General features: G+C 37.0%; 1 protein-coding gene across 2 annotated transcripts; it reads left to right on the top strand.

Annotated features, from left to right (window-relative positions):
- The first annotated feature begins 1585 nt into the window (after window positions 1–1585).
- LOC105439831 lies at window positions 1586–13485 on the top strand. 2 transcript variants are annotated; one of them, XM_030996108.1, is made up of 9 exons: window positions 1586–2407; window positions 5228–5337; window positions 8657–8884; window positions 9410–9640; window positions 10524–10659; window positions 10846–11045; window positions 11350–11515; window positions 12078–12196; window positions 12907–13485. In XM_030996108.1, exons 1-9 carry the CDS (start codon window positions 2272–2274, stop codon window positions 13219–13221), a joined length of 1641 nt encoding a protein of 546 aa, XP_030851968.1. In that variant the 5' UTR covers window positions 1586–2271; the 3' UTR covers window positions 13222–13485. The 2 variants fall into 2 exon arrangements, with proteins under 2 accessions (XP_030851968.1, XP_030851969.1); XM_030996109.1 differs by lacking the exon at window positions 1586–2407 and having other exon boundaries at window positions 2981–7931.
- Window positions 13486–17601: the final 4116 nt, after the last annotated feature.

The following is a 17601-nucleotide window of genomic DNA, read 5'->3' as shown; positions in this document are numbered from 1 at the left end:
GATGGATGGAAATAAAACGACAAATCAATTTATGAATGTATAAATAGACCGGAATCTAAATAGAAAATATGATACCCCGAGATAGAAGATTATCTTGAGGAGACCAAGAGTATATCCTTATTACACAATAAATTCCAATTGCAAGAATACTACTAACTCATCTTTCTGTTTTGATCAAGAATTACACATATGTTTTCCTTATTCATTCTCTAATTAGGATATACTGTTGCTCTCCATGTATAATCAAGATGTGTTTGACGCAATCTTAAATAATGATAAAAACACACTATTGCCCATAAAGTTGGAATAATCTTCCTTAACTCTTTTTTATGAAATGACTCTGATTTTCTGCAACACTCTTAAAATGTTGGGTAAATTTAGTTGGGTAATTGTTGGTTGGTTAAAAAAATTCGTTATTCTGGGCTATTATTACCCATTTAAGCATTTAAGTGTTTTAACCAATATTGGGCAATTATTTTTACTTAATTATTGGGCGGATATTTACCAACAGTATTGGTAAATGAGGGTTGGGAACCAGTTGCCCCGTAGTTGTGTAATTTTGCCACATTTCCTTTGCGAGTTGGGTAAATTTTGTTGGGCAACTGATGGTTGGGTAGAAATTCGCCTAGAAATTTACCAACATTATTTTGCAAATTAGGATCGAGTAATTTTTGCCTGTAGTTGTGTAATTTTGGCACATTCCCACTGCGAGTTGGGTAAATTTCGTTGGGCAACTGATGGTTGGTCGAGAAATCGTTTCCAAAGTTGGGTAATTTTTATCCCAATCTATTTCAGGGCATTATATTTACCCAATTATTATACATTTAGCAACAACATCGTTCCAAGGAGTTGAGAGCAATTTACCAAGTAGTTGGGTAATTGTTAGATGCTGAGGAATATTACTCATCACCACTTACCCAATTTGACTTTGCTCAAATTTTGTTTGCTCATATTTGGGTAATAATTGACCACCGCCTCTTACCCAATTTTACTTTGCTCAAATTTTTGTTTGCTCATATATTGGGTAATAAATGACCACCGCCTCTTACCCAATTTTACTTTGCTCAAATTTTTGTTTGCTCATATATTGGGTAATATTTGACCACCGCCTCTTACCCAATTTTTCTTTGCTCAAATTTTTGTTTGCTCATAATTATGCTGAGTAATAATTACCCATCACCACTTACCCAATTTTACTTTGCTCAAATTTTTGTTTGCTCATATATTGGGTAATAAATGACCACCGCCTCTTACCCAATTTTACTTTGCCCAAATTTTTGTTTGCTCTTATGCTGAGTAATAATTACCCATCACCACTTACCCGATTTTACTTTGCTCAAATTTTTGTTTGCTCATATATTGGGTAATAAATGACCACCGCCTCTTACCCAATTTTACTTTGCCCAAATTTTTGTTTGCTCATATGCTGAGTAATAATTACCCATCACCACTTACCCGATTTTACTTTGCTCAAATTTTTGTTTGCTCATATATTGGGTAATAATTGACCACCGCCCCTTACCCAATTTATTTTGCCCATATTTGTGTTTGCTCATATGCTGAGTAATAATTACCCATCACCACTTACCGAATTTTACTTTGCTCAATTTTTGTTTGCTCATACATTGGGTACTATTTGACCAACGCCTGTTACCCAATTTCACTTTGCGCCTTTTTTTGTTTGCTTATATAGGGTAGTAATTGACCACCGCCTTTTACCAAATATATTTAGCTCAATTTTCTTTAGCTCACAATATGCTGTGTAAATATTGCTATGAAAAATTGAAATTATCTCTCCTGTAATTGTAACCATTTACTTCTATTTTAAAATTATAATAACAGAGTGTTGAAGCGACGATGAATTTGTGCGAGTTTGATGCTGAAAGAGTCCAAGATTTATCTTTTGTGAAAACTGAGCCATCTTAACCATGTAGGCCTATAGAGTTACATAATCTACGTTAATAATATTAATGGAACGTACACGCTATCATCGTCAATTATGCGCATGCGTAAATGGCAGTGGAAACCTTCGATGGGGACTAGACTTACGTTTAACCAGACTTGGGTAAAGTTTGCCTGGTATTGGTCTTGGGGTAGCGCGCACATGGCCTGGTCGCTCGCGATCAGCATGCCATGCGCAGTACTATTTCTATTTACTCGGTATAGCCGGCGCGGCCGTCCCGGCCCGGGAGCTCGAGCTATATGATACACCAACGTAACTAGCAGCCTGTACGTACGTACGTACGTATACGCATCATATCGGAGTCTTGCATGCTAGAGCCTGAGGGTCTAAAAATGGAGCTCGACAACTGCTGCGGAGATAGTTCAAGTGAAGATGGGTTCATAGACCCTCTCACCAAAATCGTTCAAAGGTGGGGATGTCCGTCAGTGTTAAAGATACTAGAAGGTACGTTCACATCTTATTGAGATTAGAAGTTTAGAACATGATCAACAGGTACTTGCTGTAGACTTGTTCCCATATCCATAACACATGGGCAACATGTAGACTAGTTCTAGACCTATATGCCTCAGCAATGGTTAATGAATACGCTTCAATTCAATTGGTCTATTAAACTTTGCCTCAAATTTGCTCTTTTAATGCATGTGTTACTAATCCAAACTAATATTTGATTGATATAGATATCAAATTCAAATTGTACTGTTTCCATGAATTTTAGATCACAAATGAATATTTAAAAATATTTTGTTCAAGATTTTACAAAACCCAAAGGCCAAAACCCGGATTTCTGTGCTGTTTCCTGCTACAATACATACATAACACAATACCCTCCATTTTCTATGGATCATGGGCTGTATGGGGTCCAATCACAGAACTCTTAAATACGTATTTAAGAGTTCTGTGGGTCCAATACATTGGACCACATACTTGTAGGTGTGTACCCAGATAGTATTACAGTACGTGGGACTGGTGTAATTTTGAACAATTATCTCTGTTATCTGAAATTGGTATTACTATTACTAGATCTAGTCTAGGTCTAGATCTAGATCTAGGCCTACTTATATTTAATAATCAACACTGAACTGAATGATTCATCAGAAAATTGAAGTTGTCAAATAATGTACAATTTTATGAACATTATTTTGTGGAAGATCATCTTTCATTTTCCTGTAGATCTAGAAGTCTAGATTTCAAAAAGTGAGACAATTTTTCTTGCCCATTGCCATGTTAAGGATTTTGCCCTTTCATTTTCTACAGGACTTTGAAATCCAAACACTCTAAAAAAATGTTGGGCAAGTGCCCAATTTTTACCCAACATGAGGGCACTTATGTGTCCGACTAACTATTGGGTAAATTAAAGATTTTGCATGATTTACCCAGTGTTGGATGAAAAGAAAATACCCAACTTTTAACCAACAAAATTTACCCCAATAGGAAATTCACCCAATTCTCACCATAATGTGTAGTATATTCGACACTAGTTGGGCAAATTATTTCATCAGTAACTACATGGTTGGTAGAAAATAACCCAATTATTGGACAAAAATGACCAACTTTAATTTGCCCAAAAATATTACCCAATTATTTCATCGGTAACTACATGGTTGGTAGAAAATAACCCAATTGTTGGACAAAATTTGCCCAACATCAGTTTTACCAAGTAACACCTACCCAACTTATTTCTGACCTTTTATTAGGTAACTTCATACAGTAAATGGTTGGGAGAAATTATTTGACAAAAACGCGCCAAACTTTGATTTGCCCAGTAACATCTGCCTAACTTTGTTTTACAGAGCATAGACTCTACATCCTCTTGGTTTTAAATGGGGCTATTAATTATGTGCTATTGCGATATTCCTTGTCACAACTAAAAGGCAGTTGACCCACATTTTAGCCCATATTAATAGCCTAATTCAAAACCAAGAGGCTGTGGTGGTTTTCGAAATTGCAGTGACCTCGCTGTAGTACACGAATGGGCACAATTTTTAACATGGGTACATTTTTTCTCATTTAAACAAATCTTTTTCTGAAAATAATTTTTAAATATGGAAAAATTACAGATGCTTAAGCCACCAAATTATGCCCACAAAATTGTACACTATTTTACTACATGTCCAGATTTCAATGAAATCATTAGAACCGATGGACGGATTACCATCCAAACTTGGGACATGTACATGTATCTTGCAAGTTGCAAAGCCAACGAACCGATTCGATTTTGGGATGGAGGTGCACATGGAGGAAGGACATTCGTTAGTACAGGATTAACTGTCCTATTTTGCTTCATATCAGTGAAATGTTCCAGCACATGCATTTTTTTTAATGTTTCACACCACTGAACAATAAGCTGTACAAAAGAATTATTAAACACCACAAATTATCTTTTCTAGGATAAACAATTGTCAGTTGCCTCTATTCAAGGTAACACACTATAATTTATATATGGTTGTATGGTACTGTAAGTGGCCTGTGAAAGGCTTGAGTGCTAGACTTTTTGAGAAACCCTGGTCAGATATAGCTAGGTTATTTGTCATACTAAAGCTGAGAAACATGGCTACTAATGCAGACAATATCATGGCAGCCGCAAAAGGTTGAAAAAAACAATTACCGGTATGGCAGTTTAAAGTTGAAGTAATAGGCATGACAGTGCACATGGAGAAGACACATATGATTATCAATGAATTAGTAATGTTAATTAACCAATCAGCATACATTGACCTCTATGCTAACTCTCAAATCATTCTGATTCATTTGGTAAGTTGAATGACTTTCTTTGAAATCAAATTCATTGCTGATGCAACTAATCTTTATACTTTAAATAGGCCCCTACATTGTTAAAAATTAGGCACAATTTGACTAAACTAAGGTGATTACTAGTATGACTTTAGAAAAGGTTTCCATTCTTAATTTGATTGTGTGGATGTTAATAACATCACCTGAAAATAAATAGCAATTAGTTGATACAATTCGCTAGTATGATCTAAAAGTAAGTTTTCTATACGAAGACCAAATTTTCGAGAAAATCGCATTTGAAAATTCAGATTTTCATAGACCCTTGTGGAATAAGAAAACATTGATTATGCGATTTATTCAAAATGGAAGATATTTTAGCTGGAACATGAGCAAATGTTTACAGCTTATCATTATCTAAAACATATACTTTTGTTTAATTTGCGCAACCATACGTGTGTTTGTGGTATTATATGAAAACAATCAGTTTATGCTGCACTAAGCCTTATTTATCAATCTCTCCCTCTTCTTCTCCAGAAAATGAAGTTGATGTGGAAACCCTTCCCCTTCTAAGTGAAAGTATAATCACATCCTTCATACCCAAGATTGGACCTCGATTGAAGTTTCTCGCTGGGTGGCGTGCAGAGGTAGGCCCTAGATGTGGCACAATATCTCACTATGGATAGTTACAGATGCTTTCAGTGTCTTGATTTAATTAGGGGGGATATTTCTTGCCTATTCCATCATTTAAAATACACACATACAACAACCAGGGGAAAAAATGTAAGTATAACATGCATGCAAGGGGCATGTAGACTAACATTTCGTACATTATCGGGATATAGAAAACATCTCATTTCAAAGCACGCTGCACGGATAAAGACGTCAAGCACAACTACAAAAGCAGTTCCAGATCACCAAAGTGAAACCTGTTATGAAGGATCTGTTCTAGGAAAGAATAACAACACTGAAGGGAATTTGGAACAACTGCACCAGGAAAAGGCATTGTTTGTTGGAGAAAGCAGTGAGCAGGAAGATGTCTCTTTTGAAACGCAAACAGAGAGACTACCTGATATTGCAGCAAAGTTTGTAGCAGAACTCAGGGCAAGGACTAATGTGCCTGCTTCACACACCAACAAGGTCATTCAAACCGCACAAGATTTGGTTATTTCTGTGTTACAAACTGTGCAACAGGATGTGATGGATATCTTAAGTGAGCCACAATATGCAGCTAACAGTGAGCTGAGATCTGATATACAAGATGTATTCGAGAATTCAAAGAATCCATTTTCAGAGCTCATGTCAGATACTCAACAGAAAAAATATTTCTCTGAGAAAGGTGATTTCATTCAGCCTTGTGAGGTGTTGTTGGGAACTTGCTTAAAACCAAAAATTGATCAAAAGACAGGTGATCCACTGCAAAGCACACAAAAAGAAACCTTTCAATATATACCACTAGCTGACACTATTAAACAATACTTAGAGCGACCAGGAGTAATGAACGCCATACTGTCTCAAAAAGGATCAAAAGATAATGATGTTTTGTATTCATTCAAAGATGGTCACTATTATAAAAGGCAGGAAGCTACTGCTAGACAAGACTGTGAATTCTTAGTGCCTCTGTTGTTGTACAATGATGAGTTTGAGACAGCCAATCCGCTTGGGTCAAAACGCGGCAAACACAAGGTAAGTGCCTTTTATACAAGTGCGTTATCCCTTCCCAGGAAATACCAGGCTAGGCTGGAAAATATCATGCTCACAGCTATGATCACATCTCCGCTTTTGAGTAAATATGGCATCTCAGAAGTTTTGAAGGTAATCAAGGATGATCTGCAGCAGATGTGGACTGATGGACTCACTATCAAGTGCAAAGAGTTTGAGGGTAGGGTCAAACCCTACTTATTCCAAGTTGTAGGGGACAATCTTGGCATTCATGCCATGCTGGGATGTACAACCTGTTTCTGTGCCAACTATTACTGTAGATTCTGTAGAGGCCATCGCTCGTTGCTTCAGAAACAGCCAAAAGAGGATGCCCAATATCTCCGTGATGAAATAAACTATGATACAGATCTTCAAAAGCCCTTGTCAGAATCTGGCTTGAAGCATGCAACAGTTTTGAATGAATTGCCTTACTACCATTCCACCCAAAACTTATGTCCAGATGTAATGCATGATTTTACAGAGGGAGTCTTGCCCCTGGAAATGCACCTTGTTTTGAGTAAACTTGTTCAGAAGGGTTTCATAACACTGGATGAGGTGAACAGTAGAATATCCTCATTCAATTTTGGCTTTGTGGACCGCAAAAACAGACCAAGCCCAATCAGGCAGGCATCACTGAAGAATCCATATTCTGCCAGTGGACAGACATCAGCACAGATGACGTGCCTTGCATACAACATCCCTCTCATGTTAGGAGACAAGATTGATGAGATGTGTGATGAGTGGGAACTCTTACTGTCAATCATTGACATCTTCAAAATCGTTATGAGTCCCAGTATCAGTAAGTCTGCCATCTATGTCCTGAAGGCAATGATTGATGATCACCACAGGCTCTTCATGCAGCTCTTCCCTGAAGCTAGTCTAACTCCGAAGCAGCACTTTCTTGTGCATTACCCACGTGCACTGAAACACCTTGGGCCACTGACCCAGTATTCAGCATTGCGTTTTGAAGCAATGCACAGACCTTTCAAGCAGATTGCCAGTGTATCTTGCAACTACCAAAACATTGTCAAAACATTGGCTAACAGATACCAAATGGCACGGTGCTACAGGTCAGTATCAAATCAGTCACTGGATAGCCAAGATATCAATGTGTCACAGCAAGCTGCAGCAATGCTTGGTGATCTACTTGATGATGAGGCACTTTGCAAAAAAATTAACTGTGGAAGGGGAACCGAAGTTACAGTTGCTGGGAAAGTGGACATTCATGGATATGAGTTCCGGGCAGGTGTTGATGTACTTCTATATTGGACTGATGATGATGGACCCACGTTTGGACGTGTTCAGCATATTGTAGTGGTGCAAGAAAAGTTGTATCTGCTCCTTCGGCTGTATCAGACCTTGTACTTCAACAGACATGTTGAAGCATTTGCAGTACAGGTGGGCAGAGAGGAAGCACAAGCTGCTGTTGAATGGTGTGACCTGTTTGATCACAGGCCAGTCAATGCTGTCCAGTCCTATAGTGGAAGAGGGCGCTGCTTGTATATTGTGGTGCACCATTCATTCATCTAGGAACAAGAAGGTACGTGTAGGCAACCCGTTGCAAGCAAGTGATATATTTTTACAACTAGACATTACAGGTGCACTTGCAAATTTTGTCTTAGAGAACAGAACCAAAACAAAGCAAAAGAAAGAAACTGTTATTCCAATTACAATTATATCTATGAATCAGTTCTTAGTGTATCATTCTACACATTTTGATTGAAAAAATAGCTAAGAAGCTAACCTTGATCGATCTGTACTGACTTGCTAACAAATTTTGATTATTCCAATGAAAATTTTACAGTAAATATCTGGTTTGAATTTTTTAACTCGTTATTAACTTCATTGTTTCTGTATCTGAAAATGTGTCTGTTATATTTGCATTCATTCATATTATGTTGTAATTTCTTAAATGTACCATGACTCATGCCAAGTTTTTCTAGCATATGTACTTCATTGAGGCCCCGGAAATGTGCTATTTTTTACCAATGCATGTTCCTGCCTAAAGTGAAAGTTCCTAACTGGATATTATTATATTATAGATGTACTGAAGAAGCTTCGGCTCATGAGTGACCACTTTTCAATTATGGGTTTGCTTTAAATAGGACAAGGGTACAGAAACAGTGAGAATGATTTTCCCCTTCAAGGAATAAACTTGATACTAAAGTCTAACCTGGGGCTGTTTGTGTCATTAATAATGTAAAAAATAATCAGTCATTTACATGTACATTGAAAGTTCAATTATTTTTCATTTATTTATTGTAGTATCATGCTGCAAATCAACAAAGCATGGAACAAGCATCAACGTCGACAAGAAGCCCATCAGTGTTCTCCTTAGATGACTGCTCAGATCTCTCTTGTGTAACAGGAAGTGAGTGGAGTCCCAGACAAAGCCCTTCCCAGCCCAGTTTGGATACGCCACTTTACGACTCCCCAGAATCCAAGAGTCCTGATCAACATCCTCCCCTGAAACGGGTCAAGAAAGTGCATTTCGTAAGTTTATGTATATAGTGGGCTGATACAATTGAAGAGTGGGCATGTCGAGTCACCATCATTCATCAGTTTTTATGCCTCCAACACATAAGGGTGCCGGAGGCATTATGTCTTGGAGTTATCTGTCTGTCAGTATTTCTGACAAGCAGCAGGGCTCAAAGGTGAAAGGTCAGTTCAAAGGTTATTCAAGTTTTTACTAAAAATACCATTTTATTTCTACATCTGCAGAATGGCTAGTGATATGATTTGGTAGGTACATTTTGGTATGAATGAATAAAGGAATGTTATGGAAAATGTTTGGTTGGGGTTATGGGTTTTAAGCTAGTCTAAGGTCAGTTTCAAGGTTTCATTGAAATTTTTTATCAGAACAAAGTTTGCAAGGAATGCCCAGTGAGTGATTTATGATGGGCTTATTGTAGGAGGTCGGACAGCCAGAGATATACCCACCGACTGCATGCTGTCACATTTCACTTGTTTATTCTGAATTTACTGATCTTTAAAAAAAAAATCCTTTATCTGTTGCAGAACATTGCTTGTATATTGAGAGAGACCACCATGGGAAGAGCAGCATTAAGGAACATCAATGCTACAAATCTCTGCAGCAAAAGGGACCGGCATACTGTTGTGGATATGTTGACTCAGTACCTGATACGGGAGTATGGTACCAAGCCAAGCTCATTTGTGAAGGCATCAATGGCCCATGCCATTGTGACAAGCTTTCCTTTCTTAAAAGATCCAGAATCTCCACTTGGCTATGTAAGTCCTGTCCATGAATTGCTTTCCTTAATATATGTGACCTCAGGTATGGCTCAGATCACCACTTTTTTCTGGACTGATTTATGGATTGATTCTTACCACAGCGGGCATTTATTACTTGGAGGTGCCTTAATTCTTAGGTTGTCCATCCATACCTCCATCTGTCCCTACCCCATAGACCCCATTTACAAGAAAGTGAAATTTTATGAGAAGTTTCTGTTTGAGCCAGAAGCAATAAGCTACTTTAAGGTCTAAATCAAATAAATTATGTGTTTATGCAATAACTTTTGGAATACTGGATCATATTATTTTGTGTAACTTGCTATGAAGCTTCCTCAATTTTGTTATTCTTGTATTTATTATATTGGAGATGCTCAATCAATTGCATGTTGTATCACATTATCACAAGCATTATAAGAGCATCTTTGGCAATAGTAAATTTGACAGTAGACAGGCCTGAAAAGCTTACAAATAATGAAAAGCTAATATGGCATCAATCACTAAATCGTGCAATATTTTTGTTTATTTTTACCACTTGTTTATAAGTTATATTATCCAGTAATGACACATCTCTTAATATTTAGACTTTTGTCTGCATGCCATTGAGTAATGGATATTCACAGAATTATCCATCATTCACTTTGTTTTTGCAATGACTTGATGACATTGCTGGAATATAACAGTGTGCAGTTAGAAATAGGTACTTAAGAGGACAAACCTTGTTATTGCAAACACTGACATATGTAACAAAATATGTAAATGTACAGTTTACACTGGAATTTTATTGTGCTTTTATTTGATTATTATTAATGTTTAACAAATGTTGTTGAGCATTACTGTTTTTGAAGTTGAATTATGAAGGAATTTTAATTTATTTGAGCAGGAGGCCTGGTACTGCGTGGGGGCCAAGGGACGGCCAGCAACAGGCTACCTGGAGGAGCATCTGAGGTATGTCAGAAAAAAGGAGAAGTCCCTGAGGGTACCAGTAGCTGAAGACGAGGCAGAGTCTCAAAAGCAAGGTATTCTGGCTACTTTTTCATATAGTTAAAGTTATGAGTTATTCAGATCCGTCTGATGAAGTCATGCTGTGCCATAACAAACTGGTGGGGCATGAGCAATGCCAACTAAAACCCCCCTTCCAATACAATCATCAAAAACTTGTTGATACATGCTAATTGTTGATTGTTCTGTTGCATTATATCCAGGAGATACTGATCTTGAGTCTGTGAACGATGATAACATCACGACAATGGAAGAATGGCTGCGTAACAACAAGGAGCCAGAGGACATGGTGAAGGACTACATGAAACAAACAGCAACAAAAAGACATGACTGGATCAAGAGAAGTGACTGTTGTGTGAAGAACATTCTTACCACATATCCCAGACTTCTCGATGCTGGAATGGTATGTGGACCTTGATTTTTCTTCTGCATGTGACAAGAAAGGACATTAAATTAAACTAGAGTCGCATGTTTTGAGAAGTAACTTTTTTGTTTTTTGGTTGCATGGGCAGGTTTACTTTAGCAGTCTCCTTAAAGGGATCGTTTAACAATCTGAGATACACGGTCCTACAGAAATCGTGCATCCCTATTGAACCGATAATTGTTAGTGTGTACCATTCAAATCCTTGCAAAATGGTAAAGAGAAGATGCAAATGAAAGATATCCTACCTTTCATCTGGCTTCTATAACTATCCTAACAATTACAGATTGAAGGAGATTTTGCAGAATTGTTCCCAGAGAAAGCAAACGCACTGTACCAGAAGTGGCCCACATTCTGTAACAAAGTAGTGGACTTCACCGAGAAAACTGGCAACTGGAGAAGTGCAAGAGCCGAATTCGAAAACATTCATGACCCTGGGAAACTCAGTCTTGGTATGTGGTGTCAGAATACACATTTGACAGTATTAGTGAAAATGACTTGAGAGAAAGTCAAAAGAATTTATTTCAATTACACTATATGATGTTTATTTTTGTGGCCAGGACCAAACATTGAGTCTAATATCCCCCCTGTAAGGAATTGAACTGAAATAAATAAAAGTGCTCTGAAACATATAATACATGTACAACATATGATAAAAACATGATTCCATGACAAAGGTTTAGCATACTTTTACTTGCTTGTTTTGTTTGTTTGCTTTTTGGGGTGGGGATGGTGGTTTAAAGCTCATTGGGAAGGCTATGCTGAAGTTTGTGCAATTTTGATTTCTTTACTAAGAAAGCTGAGCTCCAAATTACTGACTGACATTTACGTTGAGTGATTTTACCCATATTTGTAGAAAATAATTGTTGTATTCGACCGTTTTTTTTTAATTTGCTGTATATAACTGTACATTTTGTAAGATGTTCCATAATTGACCTGTTTGCTGTTGCACCTTTTCTTCATATGTAATTGGGACTTAATTACTTAACTCTTTCATTGTTTCCCTCTTTTTAGAGGAAAAGAGCAATCTTGGATTCTACATGCTCCCAGTCTTGTTCCGAGGAAGGAAAGATTCCAAGAGAGGAACGTACACCACTGCAGAAACATTGTCGTCCTTCATTGACGTTCAACCAGTAAGTATATGTGCTGGGGAGGTGGTAAAGTAATGACATGTAAGGCATATATTTTGGTTTGTGTTTAAAATCTTGCCATAGTAATCATATTTCATTACAAACAAATTCAATAGTTAATTTGTTAAGAGTTTCAAACCTAGGACAACTGATGAAATTGAGGTTGAAATGCAATACCTATGTTCTTACCAGATAAGGCATTGCCATAACATTTTATTTGTGTAAAACTTGAAAAGCAACCATTTTCAAGTTCCTAGTAATGGGCACGCTGGTCCCCAAGGAGGCCCTGCAGGGGCAACACTAGGCGCTTTAATCTTAATAAGTCAGTTCGTCATTATCTGTGGTACAACTACAAATGGCCTCAGATTTGTCATCACATCGCATTTCACTCATGAATGCAAGCAAGTCCTTTAACTTGCAAATGACATGTGAAAAATGCATGCTTATATTAACAGGCTGTATATGCCTTCCAGCTTAGTTGATGTAATGCTCTGAACGTGACCAGTTTGGGTACAGTTGACCTTTGCCGCAGGGATATTTAAGAATACCCAGTAATGTTTTGATGGGACAGGGATGAACATGCATAAACAAATTTGGGTGTCCTGTAGGTGATTGTGGATTCATAAGCAGAAGCATTCGACAAGCATCAAATATATATATATCAATCCATATAATTACAAATGATTTCTTCTTGATTTCTCTTTGGACTACAGGAGGTTCTCGACATCCAGACTTATGTTGATAACATTGATGAAGCAGTCAGGTCACAGCCATTTGTTGTTGTGCGTGTGAACATTCTCACACCAATACAGACGTACGTCGTAGTAGAGAGGAGGATACTTCCTGCCGCAACACTGCTTAAAGCAGTCGACTTGTGCTTTAAGGCACTTTATGTGATGGATATCGAATATCAGCCGCAAAGCTGTTCTGTTTGGAAATTTCTCCAGATTGTGGTGTTCCAGTTTACCGATGGGGAGCATCTTACACCAAAGCTGCGGGAGGTCCGAGCCTTCATGAACATGCCATAAGCCATCATGATGTGTTCACGCCAAGGATGATTACTGGTGATATATTTCCTACAGATGAAACTGACACATCATCGTTTAGCACATTTTGGCTACTTGAACCAGTTTATTTTGGGAGAAAAAAAACTGGAAAAAAGTATTATTTTGGACAAAATAACCTTAAAGACAAACTGTTATGAGTTGGATTCAGCACATTATTTTACATAATTTATACATGTTTGTGTAAGACTGAAGATTTGAGGGTGGGGTGAGGATCGCTGAATAATATAAAAAAAAGAGTGAATTTATACACAGCAGAAGTCTTTGTGTACATTTTAAAAATGATAAAGGCCTAATTGTTTTATCCCAATCATTGCTTAACATCCCCACCTTGAAAGTTTAAGAAAACAAATGAATATATGCCAAGTATAAATACAAAACATATTATTGGCTATAAATCTTTTGCACTGGCGTAAACAAATGCTTATCGTGTTTGGTTTTAATCCCAAGAGTACTGTTTCATAACTCGTACATCAAAATGATATATTTCTTCATAAAACATGAGCTATGATATTTTCTGCGTTTAAAACAGCAAGTGGGGTATATGATTGTAAATTACATATACCATTAATTTTCATGTAATGTGTATCGTCCATTGACCCTACGCTGAACTCTCTGCTGAATGGACTGCATGCATTAATTTACATCGCGCAAAGCAGAAGTAGAGAAGTCAACATTTTCATCTACATTTTGCAAAATTGTATTGATATTATTGATAATATCAATAAAATCAATCAAACTGAGTATAGCAGGTAGGGTCAATTGATTTTTGTTGTCTTTAATCTAATCAAAAAGTTATAGTAGGCAGTGTGTATCCTTGTTATTTGATCAGTACCTGTTCACCATCACAGATAGCCAAACTTTCATGTGGTACTTCTGCACATGTCAAATAATCTAGAGGGATTTGAATTTATTTCCTCTTTTGTTTTCACTTCAAAAAAATGTGTGCATGTGTAACACTCTAAGGCAGAGTATTGGTGTGTCAGGATAAATGAACACTATGCCACACCCACAAAATATATATGATGCACATATTCATGTATGAAATCAGAGTACATGGGATACATACAGTGTACATCAAAGTTGTCATGCTGCACCAAAAGGGGCTATATTTGCATTTACTTTTTTTAAAAGATTGTATTTTTTTCACCAAAAATTGTAATGTTGTAGTTGATGTTAACAAGTTTTGTTTTTACGTTTCTGATGAAAACAACAACATGTGTTTACTGTGTATGTTATTTGTGTTTCAGTTAAGCAATTATTACCCTTTAGATGAGAAAAAGAGTTGAGCAAATAGATGTTATGGAAAAAATGTTGAGCAATGATTATCCAACAGACGAATTAAAGAGTTGGGCAAATGGATATTGTGGAGAAATAGTTGAGCAATTATTACCCAATAGATGGTTGTTTTGATAGTTGGGCAAATGGATATTGTGGAGAAATAGTTGAGCAATTATTACCCAATAGATGGGTGTTTTGATAGTTGGGCAAATGGATATTGTGGAGAAATAGTTGAGCAATTATTACCCAATAGATGGGTGTTTTGAGAGTTGGGCAAATGGATATTGCGGAGAAATTGTTGAGCAATTATTATCCAATAGATGGTTGTTTTGAGAGTTGGGCAAATGGATATTGCGGAGAAATTGTTGAGCAATTATTACCCAATAGATGGGTGTTTTGAGAGTTGGGCAACTGGATATTGCGAAGAAATTGTTGAGCAATTATTACCCAATAGATGGGTGTTTTGAGAGTTGGGCAAATGGATATTGTGGAGAAATAGTTGAGCAATTACCCAATAGATGGGTGTTTTGATAGTTGGGCAAATGGATATTGTGGAGAAATAGTTGAGCAATTATTACCCAATAGATGGGTGTTTTGATAGTTGGGCAAATGGATATTGTGGAGAAATTGTTGAGCAATTATTACTCAATAGATGGGTGTTTTGAGAGTTGGGCAAATGGATGTTGCAGAGAAATTGTTGAGCAATTATTACCCAATAGATGGGTGTTTTGATAGTTGGGCAAACTGGGAGTTGGGTAAAAACTGGTTGGGCATTTAATTAACCAACATTAAACTTACTCAAAAGTTGGGCAAATAGAAGGTTGGGCAATATCTAACTGGGTAAAATTGGTTGGGCAAGAAATTACCCAACTGAAAATATAACCAACTGTTAGGCAATTGTAGAGTTGGGTAAAATATGATGGGTCACCAACTGATGGGCAATTTAATTTGCCCAACCACATAGCAAACTGATTACCCAACATCAGTTGGGCAGATTTTAACCAATAGTTGTGTGGACCGTATGTTGCTCAGTGTTGGTTAAAAGTTGGGCATTTTTTTGCCCAACTATTTTAAGTGTGAAGATAATATGGTTTAATAAATTGATAAGTTTATTATCTTCTCAAAACTTTAGTGATCAATCTCTTTTACTCTTTAGATTGAGCAGTAATGTTTTGAGAAGGTATAAACGCATCTATTAAGATTAAATAAAATCGTCACAATCATTTCATAAAAATAGGTAAAAAAAAAACGCTTCCGCCTTTATGGGAAACATGCATATGACTGCGCTACTGAGTGAGTAACCCGGAGTTGTATTTGAATTGTGACGATTCGGAACAATGCTTTATTTGTATTATCCAACCACAATGATATGAACAAAAACACAGTGCACACAATTTTTTCTTTAGAAAGTACTTCCCGCACAATCAGAAATAATACCTGGTTTTCAAGATAAACACATTTGACCTAGGGGTACGTTAAAACCTATCAAACGGATAGAGCAAGATATTACTGGCATTTTGGCATGTAAAGCATGGATGCCAGTAAGCATATTATATTGACTATTTGCATTTGTTTACTATTTCCCGTTTTCTATTATGCAAGTTTTCGTTCGAAACAGACACTTATTAGTAGTATTGCTGCAATCAAAACCACCATAACATGTTCATAATGTATCCATACCTCTTAGCATACTTGCATATTTGGAGCGCCAGGAGTGGCAATGTGCCAAACATGAGCGCTAGCTCTACAAGACTCCACTATTATTATTATTATTATTATTACCATGTTCAGGTATTACCTTACATACCTCACAATCTGCAATTATTTGTAATCTAACCCTAACCCCCATGAGTATGAACTTACACAAGTGAATAAGACTTTTTGAAAAGGAAAGAAAGGGCACCCATAGGAACCTGTAGAAAATAAGTAAACGAGACCAAAGTCCATGTGCTGCACCAGGGGGAGATGTCCCGCAAAAAAGACTTGTCTCTCAGTGTTTCGAATTCCGACATGGCACTTATATCCTTGGGCAAGAAATTAACCTACACTTGCTATTCTCCATCCGGGTGTTAAATGGGTACCCGGTAGGATGCGACCGTCATTGTTGGTCAAACATTTTATGGGCGTCAAGTAACGCCATGCTAGATTACTCCCCAGGGCCCAGGGAGTGGGGATTGTGTGCGGGCAAGCATTGAATCCATTGACCGGCCCGGGGGTAATAGTTTATGTGTTAAGCGCTTAGAGACATTGTATTAAGCGATATATAAGCGGAATATCATAATTATCATTAGACTGGATATGCTCCCAATGTTTGTGATATCTAACAAGCAAATAACAAAGATTAGTCCACAATCAGATGCAATACATATCGTCTGAATCCAAGAATGTTCACACAATTCACACTATGTTTCATGCTGTTTTGTTCTAATGGGTACTTAGTAGGATTTATTCCTTGAAAGCACTGAACGCTACCGAAGATAATTTAGCTGGAGCTAAAACCAGGGTAATAGTGGCCAATGTCCTTTGAAGAAAAATAATTGTCAATGCTCGATATGAAAGAGGAAATAAATCTCTTTTTTTCAAATATCTGTTATCCCATATGAATAATCAGTCAGTTGAAACCTTATCCTAACCTAGACCATAGCCATAATATATCTAGATGTAGCCCCAACCAAAAAAGGAAAAAATCATAATGGGACTTGTCACCAAGTTGCCTAAAATGTTTTTAAAAGATGTCGTATCAGTCCAATGGAAACGTAAACACAAAGACACGATTACGACATTAAAAAAAAACATTTTAGGCAACTTGGTGACACGTTCCAATATGATTTTTTGTAATGGCACATTAATATTTTCTTTCATTAGATCTAAAACAATAGTAAAGAATATAAACATATCACATTACAATTTTCTACGCATGAAAGGGCAGAAACCCAACTTTCTAGAAATGTGATTTTCTCTTTGAAATACAGATACCGCCCGCCAAACGACTTTTCGGTTTCCTCTCTTCAAATGGATTTTAATCACTCATGCGTAAAATATGCATCATAATGCGTTGCATCA

This window comes from Strongylocentrotus purpuratus, unplaced genomic scaffold (genome assembly GCF_000002235.5).
Source record: "Strongylocentrotus purpuratus isolate Spur 01 unplaced genomic scaffold, Spur_5.0 spur5_scaffold_3, whole genome shotgun sequence".
In the NCBI taxonomy this organism is placed as follows: Eukaryota; Metazoa; Echinodermata; class Echinoidea; order Camarodonta; family Strongylocentrotidae; genus Strongylocentrotus; species Strongylocentrotus purpuratus.
This window is presented reverse-complemented; position numbering and strand designations above follow the sequence as displayed.